Source organism: Carassius carassius, chromosome 12 (assembly GCF_963082965.1).
Source record: "Carassius carassius chromosome 12, fCarCar2.1, whole genome shotgun sequence".
In the NCBI taxonomy this organism is placed as follows: Eukaryota; Metazoa; Chordata; class Actinopteri; order Cypriniformes; family Cyprinidae; genus Carassius; species Carassius carassius.
The window spans coordinates 7,098,449-7,124,800 of NC_081766.1; the positions used below are offsets into that span (position 1 = coordinate 7,098,449).

Below are 26,352 nucleotides of genomic sequence, written 5' to 3' on the forward strand. Positions count from 1 at the left end.
TTAATTCTCAGAGAGAGTGTAAATCTCATTAATGATAAATGAAATCCTGAGAACTGCCTCACTGTGGGATTCTCCGTTTCAGTTTCACTTTAGAGAGCTTTATTGCAGTGTTTTCCAACCTTTTTGGTCTTTTGTACCTCCACATCCCCATTAGTAAGGTTCAAATACTCCAACACCAAACCAGAAATGTAGAAATGTATCCATATATAATATTATGCTGAATATCATTTTGCATTATCATATATATATATATATATATATATATATATTAACCTTACTAATGGGGATGTATAATATATATATAATACCTACAGTTTTGTAGATTTGTATAGAATGCTTAGTGCATGACACTTCAATATGTTGGTATTAATCTCAGCTTATATTTAAGTTAAATCCATAAAACTAATTATTATTATTATTATTACAGTGTATGCCTTGGTATTTTTTATATTGTGTATGGTTATGTATATTGTGTAAAAAAAAAGCCATTCAAACAGACTTAAGAGCAATTATGTCTTAGTCAAATCTAAGTCTTCTAATACATTTTAAATAATAAAGTCTGTACTACTTCCTCCAACAATTACATGGTAACAGATTTGTAAAATATACCCTCAATGTGATTTAACTTTAATATTGGTACTCTGTGTAGCCATTTATGTCAGTTAAAATGTCATTTTTTGTTTGTTTGTTTCAGTTTTTCATACAAAAACTAAATAATAATAAAAAAAGCTACTGAAGAGAGCCATAAGTTATACAAATTTACTATTATGGAAAATAACCACTCTTAACATTTTTCCATTAACATGAAAGTTTTTATTTATTTTTTTCCCCCCCTGGAATTATGGAGTAACAAAATCTCCACTGGCACAGAATCTCAATGAATCCAATAGATCATCTAGGTATTGTTTGCCTACTGTTTTATAAATAATGCATATTTGGACATCCATTTGACCTTCTGCTTTTTGCATAATTTAAAGCAGAGACTAAAACATTCTATCACTAACACACCTAAATTATGTCATCTGTTCATTTGTAGATCCTCCTAGATCTGAGCTGGGTGTTTCATGTAACAGGGACATCCAAAACATGCAGTGCTCTGTGGTCCTCCACGACCAGGATTGCAGACTACTGCTGTAGAAACACAAGTCTGATCTTTGATGTGCACTTTGTGACACTGTTTGGGTTCAGATTACTAGCAATCCACCCTGAAGGAATTCAGGCATGCCATCTTCCGCCTTGTGATTAATGTGAAAGCATCTCCAGCAGCCTCTTGGTAGTTTTGGGTTGCGATGGCATGCACAATATTGCGTTGTCGAGGCTCAGAGATGCTATGTCAGTAGTGTGTCACGTGCCCACAAGCTCTCTGTCTTGCCCCTGTGTCTGAAGCACCGTCTGAGCCTGCTCCCTCATCTCAACAAGCAACGGCAGCACGAGAACAATTTGATTCAGCAGTCATGCGGTCGCACGGAGAATTCGGTAAGGCAGCTCTGTGTGCGTTTGTGTGTGTACAGCTGACAGCGGAATCCTGTTATATTTGCGCTTTCTGACATCATGTGTGTTGCTCATACCGGTAAAGGCTTCAGGCGCGAATCGAGGCGATGCAGTTGTTGCACGGCATTGTTGCGTATGAACCAGATGCTCTTTGTCAGCACTGTTTAGCCCATCGACATTTCTAACCGCACATTTTTGCATTTGGGAATCCCAATGAATTAAACGATTCGCTTTTTAATTTCGATTCGTTCCATTAACGATTCATTTAGTAGCCTGTTCTTGCGGAAGACATTAAAGAGAGTGACATCTTATTGCATAATGCCTTCAGCAGTCACAAATGATTAAATCATTGTAGATTTTAACAGAACATTATATAACAATTTCTGAATTATTTTTTTTATGTACTACATAACACCGACTTTTAACCACTTTTTACAGCGTTATTATATCAAGTACTAAAATGAAAAAAGTTGCATATGTGATGTATTAATGACTTATTTAATGTAAAACAAAATATAATCGATTACATAAATCATTTTGTGTATATTTAAATACATGTTTTCCATATGCTTAAGCCTACAATAGAAGTACAATATAGCACATGAAAGTTCCTTGTTTAACTTCCAAACGGACGTGTCAAAAGTAATAACGTGTTCAGTCAGAATATATCAGCAACCGATTTAAGTATTTCTTTAATTCACTAAAAAGAATCGGCTCATAAGAGTCATTCGTTCGGGAATCAGATCGCAGATTTGGATCCACTTAGAAGAACCGACTCGTTTGTTTCTCGCTATTCAGTCGTGATGTTGCGTTGTTGAATAGTATTGCATGAAACATTGTTTGTATGCTGTTCCGTTCACATCGGGATACACTTTCGAGAACCGTTTGGGCAACCGAGCGTCATGTGCGTTTGACAGATTTGAATGTTTTTTGTTTTTTTAATCCACAGCCCATCCTCACGCCTCCCTTCCTGAACGAGGTCCTTAAATTACCCACGACCACTGAGGAGCTCGCGCTTTCCCTGTCCGGATCATGGCATGCGCCCCATCCCGGACTTCCACACGCGCCGCGCCGAGGCTTGAGAGCAGTGAACATGGGAATCAGGTCCAGAAATGCCACTAACGGTGCCGAGGACTCGCGCGAGCGGAAGAGCGCGCTGGCCGGAGATCTGGAGCAGTGCGCGGGGCAGGAACGGGACGGCGCGCTGCTGCTCGTCGGCTCAGGCAGAGAACCTGACTTCAAACGGGGCTCGCAGAGCATCGGTCTGCTCGCTAAGACGCCCCTGGGCTACACACGTCCCGTGAAGAGGAATAATATCAGGAAGCGACGGATACAGAATCTTATCTACGACGTGCTCGAGAGACCACGAGGATGGGCGCTGCTCTACCACGCGTTTGTGTAAGTGCACCCAGATGCATTTCACAGCCAGAAGCGCACACACACAGAGGGAACAGTCCAGTTAATTATAAATTACAACAATTCAGTTCAATCCAAATGATTTGAACAACCCTTTTCATTGTTCCAGGCTTAACAATGAATGCAGCCCCATAAAACTCCCTGAGCTTAATTATGAATGATAAATGAACCCAAAGAAGAAAGGAAATGAAATGCAAATACATGGAAATCCCATTTATGTGTTTACTCTTGGCTGTAACTGTTATATACATACATGTAACCAAATACTCAAATTAGAGGAGCAAATGTCAAAGTCTAAGAGTCATTCTGATTAAACACTAATCTGATTATTGAGGTTCTCCTTAATGGCCCCACTTATGCATATTTACAGTTGTGGGATTATTTAGAGAATGATAGCTTATCTTTTAATGAGCAGGAAAGCAGTTGTTCCGAGTTTTTTTTTTTTTTGCTTTTGCATTGAACACTTTGAAGTGTATAATGTGGTTCCGTTTGTACTGGAGCTCTCCATGGTACTGAAACAGAGCACGACCTCCAGCTGAGTAACCAGAAATCAAAGCACTTATAGCTGTATAGCAGTCGTTTGTGGTCGTATACCAGCGCCATATGCACATTGCAGAGCCAGAGATACTGCCTGTCGTTGTGTCATGCTGTGAAGTAAAGAGGTCCAGGCTCTGGTCTATGGAACTGTCCGTGGTCCAGATATCAGTACTTGTGGAGCTATTATACAGCATAGGAAACACATAAATTACTCTGGTCTGTGGAGCTGTCCATGGTCCTGATATCAGTACTTGTGGAGCGATTATACAGCATAGGAAACACATACATTACTCTGGTCTGTGGAGCTGTCCGTGGTCTTGATATCAGTACTTGTGGAGTGATTATACAGCATAGGAAACACATGAATAACGCCAGTCTGAGGAGCTGTCCGTGGTCCTGACATCTGAACTTGTGAAACTATTATACAGCATACGAAACACATAAATGACTCTGGTCTGTGGAGCTGTCAGTAGGCCTGATATCAGTACTTGTTAAGCGATTATACAGCATAGGAAATAGCTGTTTAAGTAAAAATTGTTCTTTGTTGGGAATTAGAGTGCAGATGAACAACTTCCCTTGAAGCCCCAAGCTTGACACTAAACCTGTTTTCTATACACACACAAACACACGTTATTCATGGCCCATTTTTTGTCCACCGTGCTTAATGCCTCATACAGGATGTGGATCATACAGTATCTGCAGCTCAGCACAGCCTTTCCCCAGTGTGTGTGTTTTTTTCAGACTGTATCAGGGCTTTTAACCAGGTTTTTGTATCATATGAGGTTAGTCCACACCATATTAATTTGAATAATTCATTAAAAAAAATCTTTATGTGCTGAAAAGTGTTGTGGCTTGTGTGTGTGGTTTGTGTGCATTTGGGAACAATTTCGGTTAATAATTCAACTTGCCTCTACCCTACTTTACCAGTGTATCTAGAGAAAGGATTAAATTAAGTTGTTAAACATAGGGGGTACTTCCCTTTTTATCGTAGTTTAATTGATGCTTTTGTTAATCCCAGCATTGTTGGTATAGTCTCTGTGGAGCAAGATAAACACATCTGCAGTAATAATAAAAGAAAGAAACGGTGCAAAATTAATTTAAAGAAAATATATAGTGTACAATAAATATAAATTATGCAATAAAATAAGTTTTGGAATAATTATTCAAATGTTATTTCATAGCTTAACATATATTTATAGTACATAATACAAGTAAAAATGTGTTTGTGCATGTATTTGATTCTTATTGTATTGTAGTATATAGTACATATGTAAAGATTTTTTTTACATCTTTTAATTGTGTGTGGCATGGCAGTTTGCAGTTGCTTCAATGCATTTAGGGGTGTGGTCCTGGTCAAGACAATCTCCTGAACTCCAAACTGAATGTCAGAATGGGAAAGAAAGGTGATTTAAGCAATTTTGAGCGTGGCATGGTTGTTGGTGCCAGACGGGCCGGTCTGAGTATTTCACAATCTGCTCAGTTACTTGGATTTTCATGCACAACCATTTCTAGGGTTTACAAAGAATGGTGTGAAAAGGGGAAACATCCAGTATGCGGCAGTCCTGTGGGCGAAAATGCCTTGTTGATGCTAGAGGTCAGAGGAGAATGGGCCGACTTATTCAAGCTGATTGAAGAGAAACTTTGACTGAAATAACCACTCGTTACAACCAAGGTATGCAGCAAAGCATTTGTGAAGCCACAACACGCACAACCTTGAGGCGGATGGGCTACAACAGCAGAAGACCCCACCGGGTACCACTCATTTCCACTACAAATAGGAAAAAGAGGCTACAATTTGCACAAGCTCACCAAAATTGGACAGTTGAAGATTGGAAAAATGTTGCTTGGTCTGATGAGTCTCGATTTCTGTTGAGAAATAACCAGAATGAGAACATGGATCCATCATGCCTTGTTACCACTGTGCAGGCTGGTGGTGGTGTAATGGTGTGGGGGATGTATTCTTGGCACACTTTAGGCCCCTTAGTGCCAACTGGGCATCGTTTAAATGCCACGGTCTACCTGAGCATTGTTTCTGACCATGTCCATCCCTTTATGACCACCATGTACCCATCCTCTAATGGCTACTTCAAGCAGGATAATGCACCATGTCACAAAGCTCGAATCATTTCAAATTGGTTTCTTGAACATGACAATGAGTTCACTGTACTAAAATGGCCCCCACAGTCACCAGATCTCAACCCAATAGAGCATCTTTGGGATGTGGTGGAACGGGAGCTTCGTTCCCTGGATGTGCATCCCACAAATCTCCATCGACTGCAAGATGCTATCCTATCAATATGGGCCAACATTTCTAAAGAATGCTTTCAGCACCTTGTTGAATCAATGCCACGTAGAATTTAGGCAGTTCTGAAGGCGAAAGGGGGTCAAACAGTATTAGTATGGGGTTCCTAATATGCCTTTAGGTGAGTGTACAGTCATGGCCAAAAGTTTTGAGAATTACATAAATATTAGTTTTTTAAAAAAGTTTGCTGCTAAACTGCTTTTAGATCTTTTTTTCAGTTGTTTCTGTGATGTACTGAAATATAATTACAAGCACTTCATACGTTTCAAAGGCTTTTATTGACAATTACATGACATTTATGCAAAGAGTCAGTATTTGCAGTGTTGGCCCTTCTTTTACAGGACCTCTGCAATTCGACTGTGCATGCTCTCAATCAACTTCTGGGCCACATCCTGACTGATAGCAACCCTTTCTTTTTATAATCACTTCTTGGAGTTTGTCAGAATTAGTGGGTTTTTGTTTGTCCACCCACCTCTTGAGGATTGACCACAAGTTCTCAATGGGATTAAGATCTGGGGAGTTTCCAGGCCATGGACCCAAAATTTCAACATTCTGGTCCACGAGCCACTTAGTTCTCACTTTTGCCTTATGGCACGGTGGTCCATCGTGCTGGAAAATGCATTGTTCTTCACCAAACTGTTGTTGGATTGTTGGAAGAAGTTGCTGTTGGAGGGTGTTTTGGTACCATTCTTTATTCATGGCTGTGTTTTTGGGCAGAAATGTGAGTGAGCCCACTCCCTTGGATGAGAAGCAACCCCACACATGAATGGTGTCAGGATGCTTTACTGTTGGCATGACACAGGACTGATGGTAGCCCTCACCTTTTCTGTTCCGGACAAGCCTTTTTCCAGATGCCCCAAACAATCGGAAAGGGGCTTCATCGGAGAATATGACTTTGCCCCAGTCCTCAGCAGTCCATTCACTATACTTTCTGCAGAAGATCAATCTATCCCTGATGTTTTTTTGGAGAGAAGTGGCTTCTTTGCTTCCCTTCTTGACACCAGGCCATCTTCCAAAAGTCTTCGCCTCACTGTGCGTGCAGATGCGCTCACACCTGCCTGCTTCCATTCCTGAGCAAGCTCTGCACTGGTGGCACTCCGATCCCGCAGCTGAATCCTCTTTAGGAGACGATCCTGGCGCTTGTTGGACTTTCTTGGATGCCCTGAAGCCTTCTTTACAAGAATTTAACCTCTTTCCTTGAAGTTCTTGATGATCCTATAAATTGTTGATTTAGGTGCAATCTTAGTAGCCACAATATCCTTGCCTGTGAAGCCATTTTTATGCAACACAATGATGGCTGCACGCGTTTCTTTGCAGGTCACCATGGTTAACAATGGAAGAACAATGATTTCAAGCATCACCCTCCTTTTAACATGTCAAGTCTGCCATTCTAACCCAATCAGCCTGACATAATGATCTCCAGCCTTGTGCTCGTCAACATTCTCACCTGAGTTAACAAGACGATTACTGAAATGATCTCAGCAGGTCCTTTAATGACAGCAATGAAATGCAGTGGAAAGGTTTTTTTGGGATTAAGTTAATTTTCATGGCAAAGAAGGACTATGCAATTCATCTGATCACTCTTCATAACATTCTTGAGTATATGCAAATTGCTATTATAAAAACTTAAGCAGCAACTTTTCCAATTTCCAATATTTATGTAATTCTCAAAACTTTTGGCCACGACTGTATATACGTATGTATTTGGACCCCAATCCAAGATGGCGCCGCACATGGCTGCTTCAGTGCTTGGCTCTCCAGTGTTTGTACTGTTTTTGTTCGTTTTTCCTGTTTTTTGTTTAACAAACACGATCAGTTTCACCAGGGATGAACTGCTGAACATTCGGCAGAACACACCACATGATATTTTTCCGGATTTCTATTATACAGACGTTTTACTGAACATTGTTATCGGAGGAGCAGCGGCGCTGATCAAGCGCTTCAGGACGCGCAGACGGGGAAAGCGAGCGGGAGCGCTCGTCAGACTCAGGAAGCGCGGATTTCGAACGCCGTTGCCTAGCATCCATAGCATCCATCTCGCAAATCTCCGCTCTCTACCCAACAAAACGGACGAACTCCTTCTGCTCTCTCGGACAAATAAGGATTTCTCTCACTCTGCTGCTCTGTGTTTCACGGAAACCTGGCTGAATGACGCCATACCGGACAGCGCACTCCATCTGCCGGGCTTTCAGCTGTTTAGAGCGGATCGCGACGCAGAATCAACGGGGAAATCGCGCGGCGGCGGGACATGCTTTTACATCAATGAATGGTGGTGTACAGATGTAACTGTGTTAAAGAAGATGTGCTGTCCTGATCTAGAAACGCAGTTTATCAACTGCAAGCCGTTCTATTCGCCGCGGGAGTTTCACTCGCTCATTCTGGTTAGTGTTTACATTCCACCTCAAGCGCAAGTAAGTCTGGCTTTACAGAAACTCGCTGATCAGATCACAGACACAGAACAACAACACCCGGACTCTGTTTTAATCATTCTTGGGGACTTTAATAAAGCCAATCTCTCCCGTGAACTGCCAAAATACAGACAGCATGTTACCTGTCCCACCAGAGACAGTAATATACTGGATCACTGTTACACCACAATAAAGGATGCATATCACTCTGTTCCACGAGCAGCTTTGGGACGTTCTGATCACTGTCTGGTTCATCTTATACCGACCTACAAGCAGAAACTTAAATCTGCTAAACCTGTAGTAAAGACTGTGAAGAGATGGACCAGCGAAACAGAGCAGGATTTACAATCTTGTTTTTGACATCACAGACTGGAGCGTTTTTGAAGCTGCTACCACCGATCTGGACGAACTCACAGAGACTGTAACATCCTATATTAGTTTCTGTGAGGATATATGCATTCCTACCAGGACTTATTTAACGTTCAACAATGATAAGCCATGGTTTACAGTAAAACTCAGACACCTTCGTCAGGCCAAAGAGGATGCCTACAGAAATGGGGACAGGGTCTTGTACAATCAGGCCAGGAACACACTGAACAAAGAGATTAGAGCGGCTAAAAAGACCTATGCTAAAAAGTTGGAAGACCAGTTTACTTCCAACGACTCTACTTCAGTTTGGAGAGGACTGAGAGCCATCACAAACTACAAGACACCATCCCCTTGCACTGAGGCTAATCAACGACTTGCTAACGACCTGAATGAGTTTTATTGTAGATTTGAAACCCCCAACACCCACTCTGACCATCTCCCTACACAACCATTAACACCTCCTGCAATCCCCCTCTCCATACCTCCTGCTCTTCAAATCTGTGAAGATGATGTGCGCCAGGTCTTCAAGAAAAACAAAAGAAGAAAAGCACCAGGCCCAGATGGCGTTACACCAGCCTGTCTGAAAATCTGTGCTGACCAGCTGGCCCCCATCTTTTCACAGATCTTCAACAGATCTCTGGAGTTGTGTGAAGTGCCTTCCTGCTTCAAACGCTCCACCATAATCCCCATTCCAAAGAAACCCAAGATAACAGGACTTAACGACTACAGACCTGTGGCTCTAACGTCTGTCGTCATGAAGTCGTTTGAAAAACTGGTTCTGGCTTATCTGAAGGACATCACTGGACCCTTACTGGACCCCCTGCAGTTTGCGTACCGAGCAAACAGGTCCGTGGATGATGCAATCAACATGGCATTGCACTTCATCCTGCAACATCTGGACAAAACAGGGACTTATGTGAGGATCCTGTTTGTGGACTTTAGTTCGGCTTTCAACACCATCATCCCAACAACCCTCCAAACCAAACTGACCCAGCTCTCTGTTCCTAGCTCTATCTGTCAGTGGATCACCAGCTTTCTGACAGATAGGCAACAGTTAGTGAGACTGGGGAAATTCATGTCAAACAGCTGCTCCACCAACACTGGTGCCCCTCAGGGATGTGTTCTCTCCCCTCTGCTCTTCTCCCTGTACACCAACGACTGCACCTCTAAAGACCCCTCTGTCAAGCTCCTGAAGTTTGCAGACGATACTACAGTCATCGGCCTCATCCAGGACGGTGACGAGCTTGCTTACAGACAGGAGGTTGAGCAGCTGGCTGTCTGGTGCAGTCTTAACAACCTGGAGCTGAACACGCTCAAAACAGTGGAGATGACTGTGGACTTTAGGAGAAACCCCCCTGCACTTTCCCCACTCACCATCATGAACAGCACTGTGGCTGCAGTGGAGTCATTCAGATTCCTGGGAACCACCATCTCTCAGGACCTGAAGTGGGACAATCACATTGGCTCCATTGTGAAAAAAGCCCAACAAAGGTTGTACTTCCTTCGCCAGCTGAGGAAGTTTAACCTGCCACAGGAGCTGCTGAAACAGTTCTACTCAGCCGTCATTGAGTCAGTCCTGTGTACTTCAATTACTGTCTGGTTTGGTTCAGCTACAAAATCAGATATCAGAAGACTACAGAGAACTGTTCGGACTGCTGAAAGGATTATTGGTGCTCCCCTGCCCACCCTCCAAGAACTGTACACATCCAGAGTGAGGAAAAGGACTCAGAAAATCACTCTGGATCCCTCACATCCAAGTCACCCCATCTTTGAACTTTTGCCATCTGGCCGGCGCCTCAGAGCCGCAAATACAAGAACAGCAAGGCACAAGAATAGTTTCTTCCCCCAGGCAATCTACCTCATGAACAGTTAAATGTTTCCCACTTAAACGTATGCTTATGCAAAAATGTGCAATATCCTTATATTTATTTGTTACCCCTCCATCCTAGAACATTCCTGCATCTCACTCAATCCTATTCCATTATCATTTATAGCACAATTGTTTATACACGTATTTATTTGCCAATTTGTAATTCTCCTGTAAATTGTTTTTTTTTTTTTTTTTTTTTTTTTTTTGTCTGTGTGTTGTTGTCTCTGTTTACTGGAAGCTTATGTCACTAAAACAAATTCCTTGTATGCGCAAGCATACTTGGCAATAAAGCTCTTTCTGATTCTGATTCTGATTCTGATTCTGTATGTATATATGTATGTATGTATTTGAAAGTTATTTTATTATACACTGTCTCGTATATATACATATATAGCTTGTATAAATTTTGTAATTAATATCTATATTTTTAATTGTGTAGTATATATTTATAGTATGTTATATATATATATATATATATAATTAATATTTACTTTTTGTATATATTGAATGGTGTTTTAGATAATTAATCATTTGATCTTTAGGCTGCACCTCTAGAGGCATAATTAGCTGTATTGCACTATGGGTGAGCCAACTATTGGTAACCTCTAGATAATTGCCTCAGTTGTCATAGTGATGGGGTGCTTGTGGTGTATTCACGGATGTGAGAAAAACATATCTGACCAGCACACTTTTTATGTCTCTGTGTGATGTGTAAGCTGAAATTGTCAAAGCCAAATTGTCTCTGACAAGACAAACGTGATTTAAACTTACATAGAAAATAAACAAATGTGATGGGGATTTGTGTAGTGAATAAAATAGAGAATAGAATAGGGTTTGTAAATGTCTTGTTAATAGATTGATATAGTAATAGTGGTATGGGTTCAGAAGATTTGCTTAGAGGGTTTGGGTTTCATATGTCCATTATACTTGCTCTTTAAAATTTGACAGGATGTGTCTGATTTTCAGCATCGAATTCTCACTTTGCCTTTGGCAATCGATTAGTGGCCACCACGTACAACAGGGAATTGTAAAGCATTTCTCAGAATGCAGGAATTTTTTAAATCTATATCTCAGGAAAGAACATACCGCTGTTCTTGAACACACAGGAGATTAGAGATTTATCTTGTATAAGATGTCAGGTTGACGCATAAGAATGATTTACTCTGAAGATTAAGACATTGACAAAAGTGTTGTGAAGAGTCACTGGCTTAATTAAACTTTCCGTGTGCTTCATTAAATGAGTTTTGGGAAAGGTGTCAGGTCATGTATAAATAATGGTTGAAGCAGGCTACGTAAGTCAGGGCAATGGTGATTGAATCCATGCTCTTATGTTACCTTGAAAATATGAAGTCAGAACCTTCAGCTGGACTGAGTTATAGGGTCTGATCATAGCTTGTGGGTAACAGGGGCCAAGGCTACTGACTGCACTCTTGGCTAGTTACTCTAAGTGGAATTTTAAACCGGCAGCTAAATCACAGGGAGCTCAGTAAATACATAACGTGAAAATTTATGGAGGTTGAATATGACAATCTGCAGTGTTTCAGAATGGGATGGTGGTAGCAGTTTAATGGTTAAAGATCTGAGTTAGTAATCTGAAAGTTGATGTGGTGATTCATAAAGTGGAGAGCTACTGGGATCCTCCATCACAATTTCACCCTTGAGCAAAGCACTTCATCTCGGGTTGCTCTGGGTGGGGTCTTCTTGTCGTGAATATATTTTAAGTTGCTTTGGGTAAGAAAGTGTCAGCTGAATGTCTAATAAAATAACATGCTGAATGGATTCAAGGGGGCCAATGAGGAGTGATTTGCAGTAAACCAGTCTAGTAGCGGGTGGTTGCTGCAATGCAATGCAAACTGAAGGTCAGTTGGACATCTAGGATAATGTCCAGGGTTTGTCCTCAACTGGTGACTGTGTGACCTTCAACCCGCATAGAGAAAGAGGGTATGTGGGGGAGGTTGTGACTGGTTTAGAGAGGGTTTTTTTTTATGAATATCTGAACATGCAGTATGTCAAAAGAAAGAACAGAGCCTCTGCTTTAAACAAAAAACAGGCAATATTTTGAACAAAAAAGTTAGAAATTTGTCAGTTTTTTTTAAGACTATGTCTGAATCAGATTTAGAATGATGATCAAAACATAGATGGAGTTTTTCTTTATATTCTGTACCACTTTGTGGGCGACATTTCATTTGGTAACACTAGACAGTTTTGATTTATATTCTGTTTAATGCTTGATGAACATATTTTTTTAAATATGCATTTGCTCACAGTGTGAAATCATTTGTTTCTGCTGCTGCTTCACCATGTTTTGATCCAGGGTTCATTACTCTTTCAGAAGATGTGTAATAGTGTACAGTGAATAGTGAATATTCCAACAATGGTGGGTATGTGTAGACTCATAAATGACAGAAAATTCTGGCCATGGTGGGGAAAGAGTTAAGGGGCGGTCACACTAGACTGTGAACATGCTGAAAAGTTTTGTACCCCGCTGCGAATATGGGTGGGAGCAGGATATAACATAAGGTACCAAGGTTTCCCTTCAGTTATCACAACATGGATTCCGATGTGCTTGTACTGTGTCTTTTGCAATGGCATCGAAAGCGTCTTATTATATTGTATACACACTCTCTCTCTCTCTCTCTATACAGTATATATACACACTCAACAATTAAAAAAAATTATAAATGTGTCCGCATTCAAATGTACCAACTGTTCCTGTTTCCATTGACACTGCGAACCATGCAGCTTCTTTTTTTATTCGATTTTTATAATATTTTAAAGATGTATTATATGAAATAGGACGCTGCGCTATGGTTAAAATTAGCACTTCGTCCATTTGTGAATTTCTGTACAGAGAGGTTAAGCAGTGACTTATCGATCTTCTACTGGTCACATCTTCATGTGATGCGAATTCGCAGGTCACATTTCACCAAACATTCGTTTCTCTGAAAAACAATGCTACAGCCAGTTAATCTACTTTGAAATGTGCGTTCTGTGTCAAAATGTCTAACCTGACCTAAAAAGCCTTGCCATTCAACTAAAAAGCTCCATGTCCAGAGCCATATTAAAATGCAGATAAAATAAACTCATCAACTTATAGTTTAAGGCTCGTTGCTCTCCATTGTTAATTGCACCCATTCTTGTTGAATGTCTTCAATCTGGCAACCTGTGTGAGCATCAAGTCTAAGGAGGAGCAGACAGGAGAAACTGCTCTCTCCAATATTTTGAATGCTAGCTGTCAATATTACATTCTGCACCTTTACGCTTCTCTTTTAAAAAGTAGTTTTCTACAATATCTTTTTAAATGCATAAATATGAAATTATATTATTTTATTTATGATAGATAGATCATAAATAGGCATTGGTAGGGTAGTTGGTTGGTTACTTGACCTTTCTGTGGTATTCTAGCTAGGATGTTTTAGGTAGTTGCCTGGCATTTCTAGGGTCTTTTGGCTTGTTACTAGATGTATAGGTTATTCTAGCTTGTTACTAGGATGTTCTAGTTAGTTTATAGGCACTGCTAAGGTCTTTTGGTTAATTACTGGACATTTCTATGCTGGTTCTGTCTTCAAAACAACTAAGCATAATGAGCTCGTCAAAGAAAAAATTGTCTTCTCACATTTGCAACAGGTGATTCAGTGACTTCAGTTTCCTTTTGCCTAAGCAGCAGTTTTACAGTGGAATAACAAACAATAACGACAGTATCACCTCACACATTTGTAGAGGGTGCAAAGTCTCTTCCTCCCTAAATTGCAATACCCAACATTCTGAGGCCACATGGTGTTTCCTCACCTCTAGTTGGCCTCCTCTGCAAGTGTGTGTGTGTGTGTGTGTGTGTGTGTGTGAGCATGACCTTCGCAGTCAGATAAAAGGTTAAAGGATTGGGACGGAAAATCCATTTAAGTCATGTCTGTACAGCTCTAGGCCAATTACTCTGTCTCTTTCTTTAACAAACACACTCACTCACAATGTGAATGTGTAAATATGTTTGTGTGAACGCATGTGCTGTGTGTGTGTGCACTCTCTGCGGTTCTCTAATTCACAGATCATTTTATCCCGGCAGGTTGCAGTGTTACAGAGTGAGATTGGAAATGGCGTGCTGTCAGAGTGGGAAATCCCTCTGTTTGTGTGTGTGTGTTTAGATATGTGCCAACAAAATAATGTGTTTTTGTTTTTGCTTAGCAAACTTGTTTGACAAACTGAATTAAAGTTACTGGAGAAAGTGGTTAGCTCATGAGACATGGTGCTCATCTGGGCAGCTTGAGTTTAAATCTAACATCTCTCATTCACATTCCCTACTTTTCTTCCAATGTTTTAACATCCTTCTCTCTTCTGTACCTATAAATAAAAGTGGCAAGAAACCACAAAAAGGTGCACTTAACAATACTTCTTGTTGTAAGATTGAATTGTGGCTTTTACAAGTAATTTGGTTTGTAAGCAAACATTGGTGTCTTGTGGAGACAGATTCTCACTATAATATGTCAGTAGAGTAAATGTTGTTTGAAAAAGGAGCATTGTTTGTGTGTGTTACTCCACTCACATATTCCAGTCCTCATGTCATATTACGTCTATAGTCTGTTTTCATTAGCCAGACATTTCCAATAAGAGGCCAAAAATTAAATGGCAATTTGCTGATAAATTCTTTAGCCTGTAGTGATATGATAAGTTTATTATTTATTGCAAAAAGGTTAAATGGATAGTGTTTACAGTACAGTACCAGCAGTTGGAGTTAAATATAAGTATTTTTTTTTATAATTTTTAATATGAATCACACATTAAAGGGATAACTTCATATTTATATATGAAGTTCTGAACATGAAGTTATTAACTATTTGTTGTTTGATCAAACTAATGAAATTGTGCTCTTATGTAACTGTGTTGAATTTCTTTAAATTGCAGTTAAGTAAATTCAGTAGGCTGTGTGGTCAATTCAATTCAAATTCTAGATAATATGTTTAAAGGGAATCAATTCTTAAAGGGAAAAAATTCTCCCATCTATACTCACCCTCATGTCATTTCAAACCTGTGTATTCCTTCACATGTTGACGTTTGCCCAACCCTGGTGCCCGTAAATGTTTAATTAATGCAGAAAGCAAACTTCTAAAGATGCACCAATAGAGTAGAAGTAGGTGCTCTCTGTACAGGTGAACGGAATCGCTGAATACAGAATTTGTTTGAAGCATTTGAAGGGAAGCATAAAATGATCTACCACTGATTGATCTTGCTGAGTTTAATGAGGCCATGAGCGCCAACTCTGCGATCCACACACACACACACACACACACACACACACACACACACACACACAGACAAACGCGCGTGCACACACACACACACACACACACACCTGCCTGAGTCAGGCCTGCCTGGGTAAAAGAGTCCCCAAATGTACTAGACAAGCAACCAGGTCCAGTTCCCTCAAGCTCCAAATCTTTGCCTACTCTGACAGAATGACTTGCAATAAGTGAAATGCTGCTTGTTATGTGAAAGAAGTGGTCATTCAGCAGACCTTTATCCAAAGCAGCTTACAGTACATTTATTACAGGGACAATCTCCCTGGTGCCTTGCTCAAAAGCACAACGGTGATCGCTCATGAGTCATTCCACTTTCTGTCTCTGAGTTTTATGCGGCATCATCCTTCTAAAGAAGTTCTGTTGCTGTACTGGTAAAGTGAATATGGTCAAAAGTGAGCAGCTTGATGTAAGGCCTTCAGGGGCTTCCTTCCTGTTTGGAGCTCTTTATTAGATCTGTTCTGTATTAGATCTGTGTGTTTCTTCCATATATTTAAGCTAAAAGCTCTGCCAAATCATATTCTAATCTTATTCTAGTTTTGCTTCAGGACACCCAGTTCAGGATTCTACATTAGACATCAGTGACTATACAAGATAAGTGCAAAAACATAATTAAAATCAAACATTAGTTCATTAATTTTCTGAATATAGAGTTCAATATATTATATACAGTATATAACTTTCCATTTTCCCCCCACAAAATAAGAATGAAGATGTATGTGCTTTAATGCATTTCTCAAATGAACAAAAAACCGTCAAATTTTCAAGTTTCAGTTTTAATGATAAAAAGTAGTATTCAAAATGTATCATTTAACCAGTGTTGGGGTAGTTACTCAAAAAAATTAATTAGTTACTAGTTACTTGTAATGAGATAACTTCACTAGTTACTGCATTTGAAAAGTACCATCACTACTTATTACTTTACTTTTTTAGGGCCCTATAAATTTTTTCCGTTTAAATTTTTCTGGATTAAATCAACTCCTTTCTAATGGTTAAATTTAATATTATTAATCAAATACTTGTCTTTAAATTAAGCCGGACTCTTATTTTGACGTGTTAACGTGAATACCTTTACAGTTCCGTGTATGTGATGTGACGCTAGTTTGACTCAAATCAAACGGACAAATGCTCATGAAGTGAACGCAGCATGACTCTCAGTGCAGTCCTGGAGGGGGAAAAACATTTCATAAGGCTATTTTAAGAAATAATTGAATAAATTAAGTAGTTTTTATGCATGTAAATATGTCAATGACTTGCTGAAGTGCATGAAAATGTATTAGACCCGGAAATAACGTCTCTCTCTCTCTCTCTCTCTCTCTCTACTGTATAAAAAGTACATTATATATTATGTAAAGTATAATATTATACACTATAATATAATATAGTATTGTATTATAGTTATTATATCCAAGTTGTCTGTCTGGAACGCAGCATTAGGTTAATGTCAATAAACTAGCGTGTACTACAATTACGAGTCATTCTATAAGGTGACATTTTAGCAATTTACAAATGGACAGTGACTCCTCTAGCAGCACTTAAAGCACAGCTACGTGATTGTTGGGAAAAGCACGTGAAACAATAACGAACGATCGTAAAATTACTCGTTGAAAATGCTCTTAAGTGCTAAGATCAATCGTTATCAGGAAACTCGGCCCAGAACTTTACACACAGGCAAACACGGCTTGTGTAACGCAGGAAAGCACATTCCTATAGTCTAGTAAAGTAGTGTACTTACTTACCAATATTATTAGGGTTATGCGTTACTTTACTTCGTTACCCATAAAAAAAGTAATATAGTTACTGTAATCCGTTACTTTGTAACTCGATACCCCCAACACTGCATTTAACCTACAAAATCTGAAAATGTCATGGGTTGTAGAGGAGTGATGAATACAGACGTGGTATTCATACTTCAAAGAAGACTTTAATGAGAACACAACACATAACACTAAATAATAACCGACAAAGGATAGAACAGAATATGAAGTATATATACTGTACATGCACAAGGTAAATGAGGGAACTAGAGAGGAACAGTTGGACAGGGATTAACTAATCAGAAACCATGGCAAGTAATGAGATCTCTTAACAGACATGACAGGAACTGAAGTAAACTTAACATAATGTGACAGAAAAGGAGTTAAAAATATTTTCAAATAGTCAATTCATTGTCATTTAATGGGATAATATAAGATGTTCACCTTACAAATAAATGTTGAAAGTGAAAATGCTTTATATTTCATGAAAAAGTGTGACGGGTTTATTATGCAAAAATATTACAATATTGGTGGGATAGGAAATTGATCATTTAATGCTATTGTTAGCCAATAATTGATCTCACATACAATGCCTATTATAACTTCAACTGAACACATATTTAAATGGATACTATGTAGTAGTAGTAGTTTAGGTTGTATTTTATTTTACCTTGCATTTTCTGCATCTTGTTTTCAAGAGTGAGGGCAAGTCATGCAACCTGTCCAACTGTGCACATTATATGGTTAGGTGCAGTTTATTATTTGGATTTATTTTAGAGTCGAGTAGTACCATGCAAAGTGTGTTAATAGCTGTGAATCAAGTGTCCGCTGAAGAGTTTGTCTTTAGATGTTCTTAATGTGTTTTTCCCCAATCAGGCAGAAGTGTTTTATAGAGTAGAAAATGGATTTATTTTGATTTAAAAATAGCATCTTTCAGTTTATCTCTGTCATTTTCCTCTCTCTTTATTAGCTAAATGCTGCTTTACTGCCTTCTCAAGCACACAGTCATGTGACATGTTTCCAAGGTAACATTGCCTTGTGTAGCGGAGGAGGGCTGCTCAACTGTCTGCCGTTGAACGTACACACTTCCAGCATATTTACACCACTCAGCCTCCTCACCGCACAGACACACACTTTAAGCAGTTGCTTTGCAATCAACCCCAAACAAAAATAAGGGAATAAGTGTCAGAGTTTGTGTGTGTGTGTGTGAGCATTCATGCCTGTACTGTATGTGTATGATAGTGAGTGCATGCATTTTTTTTTCTATGCATGACAAAGGAATGTGCTCCACAGCTTCTGTTGCTCAGCAACTGTCCCAAATTAGGGCCACAGTTAAATGTGAACAAATAGATTATGTCTACACAGGAAGACTGTGTGTTTGGCTTTAGACGTACATGACACCTTATGTACAGTACATGTATATACAAGTGTGATTCTGGTCCCTTAGGCAAGACGTTATATGCAAATGCCCTAAAAAGTACAAGTACCTTTATTGATGATGGTTTGTGACGGCACTATGTACATATATTGGCTAATAAATAAAACAAATCAATTTTATATAGAACCATTTGTCATTTTATTTATATTTTTTTATTTTAAATAATATTTATCAGGTAAATTGATTATATATATATATATATATATATATATAAATAAAATAAATCAAAACTGCCTGAATGTGGTTTCAGTGGATGTTTTTGTATCATCACATTACATTTGACCATTTTACATAAATTTCATTTACTTACTAGAAAAATTCAGAGAATACCCATACCGACCCTGAGAAAAAGTAACTGAATTGGTCTTGGGGAAAAAAACTAAAAAAAAAAAAAACAAAAAAAAAACCACACACACACACACACACACACACACACACACACACACACACACACAACCCACACGCACCACATTTGACAGTTAGATTTAGGAGACCATTACAGACACGGTCTATACTGCAACCAGTCCTGTTGAATTTACTGAACCGTCTTCAAGACGAGTATTACTACAAAGCTTTTACAGGTTTACAATGCCCTGGTTAAAGAAACAACTGAAGAAAAGTTGAGCTACATTACTTTGGAGAAGTTTACATAGTCCATTTCTTGTCCTCTGTTGAAGCACAGTGCAAGCCATTACCTTCGAATAGAGTATTCCCAGAAGTGGGTGACCAGACAAAATTTCTCCAAAAGCTCAGCAGCTCCTCATCTGGGAAATCCCAAAACATCCCAGAACAACTGCAGGCATATCAAGCATTAGCTTAGGTTGGTGTTCAGGACTCAAATCATCATTTCAATGGCTGAAAAGAAACAAAAGTAAAGTTTTAGAGTGGCCCAGTTAAAGTTCTGAGTTAAATCCTATAGGCGTCACGATCATGTGTGCAAAACAAAGTGCACGATGTCAGGGTAAAATCAAAAGAGTTATTTTAATAATCCACAGAAGAGAACAAGCACAACCAAACACATGTCCAAACAAATAAAAATCGGACAAAGGAACATAGGGGAACACAGACTTTAGTCACAGAAACTTAATTGGTAGAACTAAAACAGGTGTGGAGCTAATTAATCAAAACAAACAAGGCAGGAGAAAGGAAACATTTTTCCTTTTCAAAGAACAAAATAATAATTAAAATGCATTATAGGTTTTTATTAAAGTTCTTTTTGTGGAACAGTAAATTGAATTTGTTTTAAAAAATCCACATCCATTTAGAACTCTTAAAAATCATAAAGGGGGAACACACCTCACGGCACTTAATGTTAATGTTTTTGATGAATCATAAGACATTTTCATTTCAGTTTGTCTAAATATCATTAACGACCCTACAGCATAAGCATTTTAAAATAAGGCACTTACTGTATACGTGTAAGGAGGACATAGCATACACTTCTTTTGTTTTTTAAAGGGGTCATATTTATAGATTTTTTTTAAAACTGTGTTTTGGTGGTGTTTTTATTATTTTATTTTATATTTTATTTTATTGTATTATTTTTCAGCATTTCCCCATGCTTTTTACGGAACAGACCTGTAACCCATTTTTGGGTTTGACCCACTCATCTGCATAAGCACCTCCATGCACATACTTGCTTCCTTGTGCTCTGGTCTCCAGAGAGAGCTGTAATCTACTGTTCCCTGAAATCAGCGGACAAATACTGTGCTTTTAACATCCACCTCACTAATAACCTCTAATGGGGCTACATGTCTCTCTCTCTCTCTCTCTCTCTGGCTCCTTCTCTGTTCCTCACAAGTACTACAGAATAACTCACTTTAGTATCCAGCGTGCTCTGGGGCAGAACCGCACAGCTGTGTGTGTATGTGTGTATGTTTATTATAAAGGTTGATGTGTCCTGTTATGACTCACCTCATATATTGATGCTCCCATTACAGCCAATATGCCCTCAACATCGATCAGACAAACAGCCAGGTCACTCACTCACTCACACACACACACACACACACACACACACACACACACACACACACACACACACACACACACACACTCATTCTCACAGATGCACATGTATACACACACATTAGTCTCACAGCATCACCAAGATTACTAGTACTAGTAATAGTTTAAATAAAAGTATTAGCAGTAGCACTGATCATGTTTACCGCATAAATAATATGCATTCTCAAAAATATACCCTTGTCTCTGCATTCCGATGCTCTTATTTTGCAGTTAAAAACAGCACACTGCATAGTTGGCTCCATTCAGTGTACTATAAAATGATGCCAGATTTTACTGTGTCCACTTACCACTTACCACCTGAATCACTATTGACTGGTGTGGATTGCTCTCACCAACCTTTATATTCAACAAACATCTCTAACAATTCTGTAGTTCTTTGTAAACAGCATTGAAGGGGTCATTTTACGAACAAATTAAATTTTCCTTGATACTGTTGGATAAAAGAGTCTGATACTGTGGGAACATACTGGAACTTATAAAACCTCCTCAACAAATGAGGGAGCCTGATCATGCGTCTCTTACGTGCACTCCACAGACTGTCCAGGTGCTGCACTTCCATGCTTCAGAGTTCAGTCATTTGCATTCCGTCAATATTATGTTGCCAGTTTACATTTATAAAATAATTTTTTGACATTTGTGAATCGATTCAGAATCGTCCACATCGCGATGCATCCAAGAATCGATTATTCCCCTCACCCCTAATATGGGGCTGAATATGGTCACTAGTTTTTCACAATCAGCTCTACATTCTGGGTTGTAGAGTTTTTTTCTTTCTTAATAGCCCTTTTCATTAACAATAAAATCCTATTTTAAGAGCAATAGCTGAGAATGAGCATGCTCATGGCATTCCCCCGTTCTGTGTTAAGGGAAGCATCGATCTTGAAGAGAATCCTGCAACTCTTTAATCGACACACAGTAAAAGCAAAAGAGGTATGACCATTACAGGTTATTAGTGTGCTGATGCTAAAAGCTTTCACTGGAGACCAGATGCTGAGCATGTAGCAGTGTGTATGTGTGTGTGAGATGAATATGTGTAACCATGGAAACAGCACAGATATAACCTACAAATGCGAAACCATAGTAACTGCCAACAGGTCAACTGACAAATAGAGTGAGGATGATAAGGGAAATATGTGCGTCTGCATGTGTGCTCTGCTGGATGCCCAGACGTAACAGAACAACACTGCAGAAAATGGCATCGAAGGACAGCGCCTTAGACTTAGTCACTTGCATACACAAATCATTGCACACATTTATACTAAATCAACACAATGGTTGTGTTTATGTGTTTAAGTATTTGGCACTAAATACTTGCTTTAGGTTTATTTCACCCCCCCCCAAAAAAAATGAACATGATGTATTATAAACAATGTATGTCTCACATAAATCTATGTGTACTATACTGTGTTCCAGTATTTCTAAAGCTTTAACGTTGTGTAAAATGAGACATGCATGGATGAATAATAAGATAAAAGCTATAACTATAATTTATTAAATAGGTGGAAATTTTATTTTTATGCCAACTTGTTATTTGCTGAATAATGGACATTTCCAATACTTCCCTCTCTCTCTTTTTCTTTCTCTCTCTCTCTCTTCCAATACAGTGCAGTGTATTCAGCAGCCCCCTCTGCTGGTAGAATGATATCATGATCATTTATATCTATGTAGAAGGTCTTTCTGACAAAAAATAAAAATAAAAGAAAAAAATAATAATTAGCATGACTCAGCTGAGGTATCCATAGCAACTAAAAAAGATCTTCATCCCAGTTTTCTCCAACTGATATGTTAATATATAAAATTACAATCTGCAGTCTGGTCAAAAGCAGTGTTATTTTAGTATCAATTATATACTGTTATATTTTTGTTAATATTTTGAATTAGATTTTCAAATTTTTGGTTTTCACTTTAATTTATTTAAAGTTTTGTTTTGTGTTCATTTTTAATATGTCTATATAGTATTTTATTTATTAGTTTTAGATTATTTAGTTTAAATTATTTTAGTACTTCAACCTAAAGACAAATTAATTTTTATTTTCCTTGGAAACATTCAAAATAAAATATATTTACCTTTTTTATATTTGATTTTATTTAAGTTCATTTTTATTTTTAATTTTTTTTAAATTTTTTTTTAAATGGTTTTAATTTTAGTTAACAACAATAACCCAGGTTAAAGGTTCTGCTCACTGATCTGTTTCTGAATCTCTAGGTTTCTGATTGTTTTGGGATGTTTGATTCTGTCAATTTTAACAACGTTCAAAGAGCACGAGGAAGATTCGGCTCACTGGCTGGTGATTCTGGTGGGTTTATTTCATCTCCTCATAGCCAATTCAATGTTTGCTTGTGAGATTGAATGGTTGAGAGGAAAATGACTGGATGTTTCTCTCAACTGCAGGAGACATTTACAATCTTTATTTTTGGAGGCGAGTTTGCATTGAGGATATGGGCCGCTGGCTGCTGCTGTCGATATAAGGGCTGGAGAGGACGGCTCAAATTCGCCCGCAAACCGCTGTGTGTCCTGGGTGAGCTGAACACACTGAACCAAACAACCACACAGTCACTTTGAAACATACACATACAGTATGCACACACACTGGAAGTTTAAAAAAAAATTAATCCTTTCATTCATCAAGGACACACTAAATTGATCAAAAGTGACCGTAAAGAGATTTATAATGTTATAAAAGAGTTCTATTTTAAATATAAACTGTTCTTTTAAAGGGGTCATATGATGCAATTAAAATTTTTCATTTCTCTTTGGAGTGTTACAAGCTCTTGGTGCATGAAGAAGATCTGTAAAGTTGCAATAACTAAAGTCTCAAATCCAAAGAGATATTCTTTAAAGACTCTGTCACGCCCCCCTAAAATGGCTCAATCAAACACACCTCCACATGTCTACGTCACTATGTGAAAATATTTGTGTAATGCCGCCCAAATGTCCACGCAAAGAAATAAGACGTGGTTTCAGAAACCACAGTTAATGTTGAAGCAGCCATGTCAGGGAGATGCTTTGTGTATCTAGGCGAAAGTAAAAGTACTTTATTTGGCCTTCTGAAAGTAGATGCATTTAGGAATCTTTAAGATTACTTACAACAGAACAGCAAAACATTATGGACGACCGTTTCATTAACCTAGGAGAGGAGTCAGAATCACTTCTGAATCAGCTACTGTAAGTATGTTTTGTAATTAGTTTTCAAGTACTGTATGTGCTATAGAATGTTCAAATGTGGAGTTTTGCGCATTGTGTGTGCATGCGTGCGCATGTGAGAGAGAGAGAGAGAGAGAGAGAGAGAGACAGGGTCACACAGTGGAGTCAGCGGTCTTAACCGGCCGTGGCTTGTGTACTGCAAACACATACGAGCTTCATCACTGTGTCTGTCACTCCACTCTGTTCCTCTTTCAGGCTTGAACTGATGATAAAACTAAGGACAGTATCAACTGTCTTTACATTTATTTTGAAAGATGAAGCTTGTGATTATGGAAAGGGGCGTTACATTTCCCATGAGTGCTTGCAGTGTTCGGCCAATCACAGTGCACTAGGTCAGCTGGCCAATCAGAGCAGACTGTGCTTATCGGAAGGAGGGACTTTGAAGAAAACTAAGCATTTGAGAGAGATGGGGCATAGAGGACCTACAATATAATGTACAGTATTTGAAAAATAATGTGTTTTTTAAACATTAAAGCATGTCAACATATTCTGTTACACCAAATACACAAAATAATGATATTTAAAAAAGCATCACATGACCCCTTAATTTTTTTTTTTTTATTTATTAAAGAATACTAAAAAATGTGTATTATGGCTTCCACAAAAATATTAAACAGCTCAACCGTTTTCAACCTTGATGGTAAAAAAAACCCCTAAGCAGTATATTAAAATAATTTCTGAAGGATCATGTGACACTGAAGACTGGAGTAATGGCTGCTGAAAATGCAGCTTTTTCATCACAGCAATAAATTACATTTTAAAATATATTCAAATAGAAAATAGTTTTTTAAATTGAAATAACATACAATAATCACAATATTAAGTTTTTACTGTATTTTTAATTAAATAAATGCAGCATTAGTGAGCAGAAGAGACTTGTACAGTATATCCCCTATGTGCACTATGCACTCTCAGAAAAAAAGGTACAAAAGGTGGGGTGGTACCTTTTCAAAAGGTACACTTTTGTACCTCTTAGGTACTAATATGTTCACTTTAGGTACCAATATGGACTCTTTAGGTACAAAGATGTGCATTTTGAAAAGGTACCGCCCCAGTGACAACTTTTGTACCTTTTTTCTGAGAGTGTGGGTACTCTCTATGTTGTCAGATATCTTTGTACTGATTGCTTCGGTGCCGGTGGTTGCCGTACGAAACCAGGGAAATGTGTTGGCCACGTCGCTGCGCAGTCTGCGCTTCCTGCAGATCCTACGAATGCTACGAATGGATCGCCGCGGAGGCACCTGGAAACTGCTAGGATCTGCAATATACACACACAGCAAGGTATCCACACACATGATGTGATGTATGCCAACAGGTCTTTGCCTCTTGATCAACATCTAAGAGCACATCTTGCTTGTTTAAATCATGTCAAGCATGCTCAAATAAACCTATGGGGTCGGCAGTATGCACACAATCGAATACACACACACACACACACACACACACACACTCATCCCTCAAAATGCTATGGTCTGCGATACACAGACATGCAAAGTACATACGCAAGCACAAACAATCAGATATCAGTGTCTAGTGAAGTTTGATCTCAGCACTGCTGTGTGTGTGTTTCCCGTCTGGTGTGTGCGGTCAGGAGCTGATCACAGCGTGGTACATCGGCTTCCTGTCATTGATCCTGGCTTCCTTCCTGGTGTACCTGGTTGAGAAGGATGATGCTACCATGGGGCTAACAGACACCGAGGGCTCCTCCCCGACACCGGCCCCGCAGGACTTTGATACCTATGCAGACGCCCTCTGGTGGGGACTGGTGAGAATGACGCACAGCTATCACATGCAATCAGACCTTTTTTTAAATTGAATTGTGAACACCTCGTAAATGAATTTCGACAAACTGGGGAGTGTGGAAAAAATTTAATTTTGTAATTTTTTACAAAGCATTTTACAAAACATTACAAAACACCAAAGCTTTGATGACCAGTTTAACATTAATATCAAACCTGCATTACTTCTGGGTTATGCACTGTATTTTTTAAAAACTTTTTTTTAAGAGTGAATGTATGTAAATATATGTGTATATATTTAGTACAATATATATTTGTGAATTTTTTTTTTCATTTTTTTTTCTTAAGCAAATATATGATTGATTGGATTGAGGAAAAAACAGCCCTAAAATTATAATTAAGATACATTTACTAAAACTCTCTAACTCTTCACTTCTTTTATGCACTGGTTTAGTGATTTTAGCTTAATTTTAACTCAATTTAAGATAATTTTTTTTTTTCAAA

The 26,352-nt window shown here is 38.6% G+C and overlaps 1 protein-coding gene across 2 annotated transcripts in view; it reads left to right on the forward strand.

Annotated features, from left to right (window-relative positions):
• Window positions 1-843: 843 nt before the first annotated feature.
• The window catches only part of LOC132154590 (potassium voltage-gated channel subfamily KQT member 3-like), a 35,499-nt gene continuing 9,990 nt past the window's right edge, over window positions 844-26,352 (forward strand). The window contains exons 1-7 of one of the 2 annotated variants that reach the window (XM_059563212.1): window positions 844-899; window positions 1,037-1,476; window positions 2,441-2,889; window positions 23,111-23,201; window positions 23,297-23,423; window positions 25,218-25,390; window positions 25,701-25,874. In XM_059563212.1, coding sequence (XP_059419195.1) covers window positions 2,585-2,889; window positions 23,111-23,201; window positions 23,297-23,423; window positions 25,218-25,390; window positions 25,701-25,874 — 870 coding nt within the window. In that variant the 5' untranslated portion in view covers window positions 844-899; window positions 1,037-1,476; window positions 2,441-2,584. Of the gene's footprint in view, window positions 900-1,036; window positions 1,477-2,159; window positions 2,890-23,110; window positions 23,202-23,296; window positions 23,424-25,217; window positions 25,391-25,700; window positions 25,875-26,352 lie in introns of those variants that run through there. The other variant, XM_059563211.1, reaches the window with a different exon arrangement.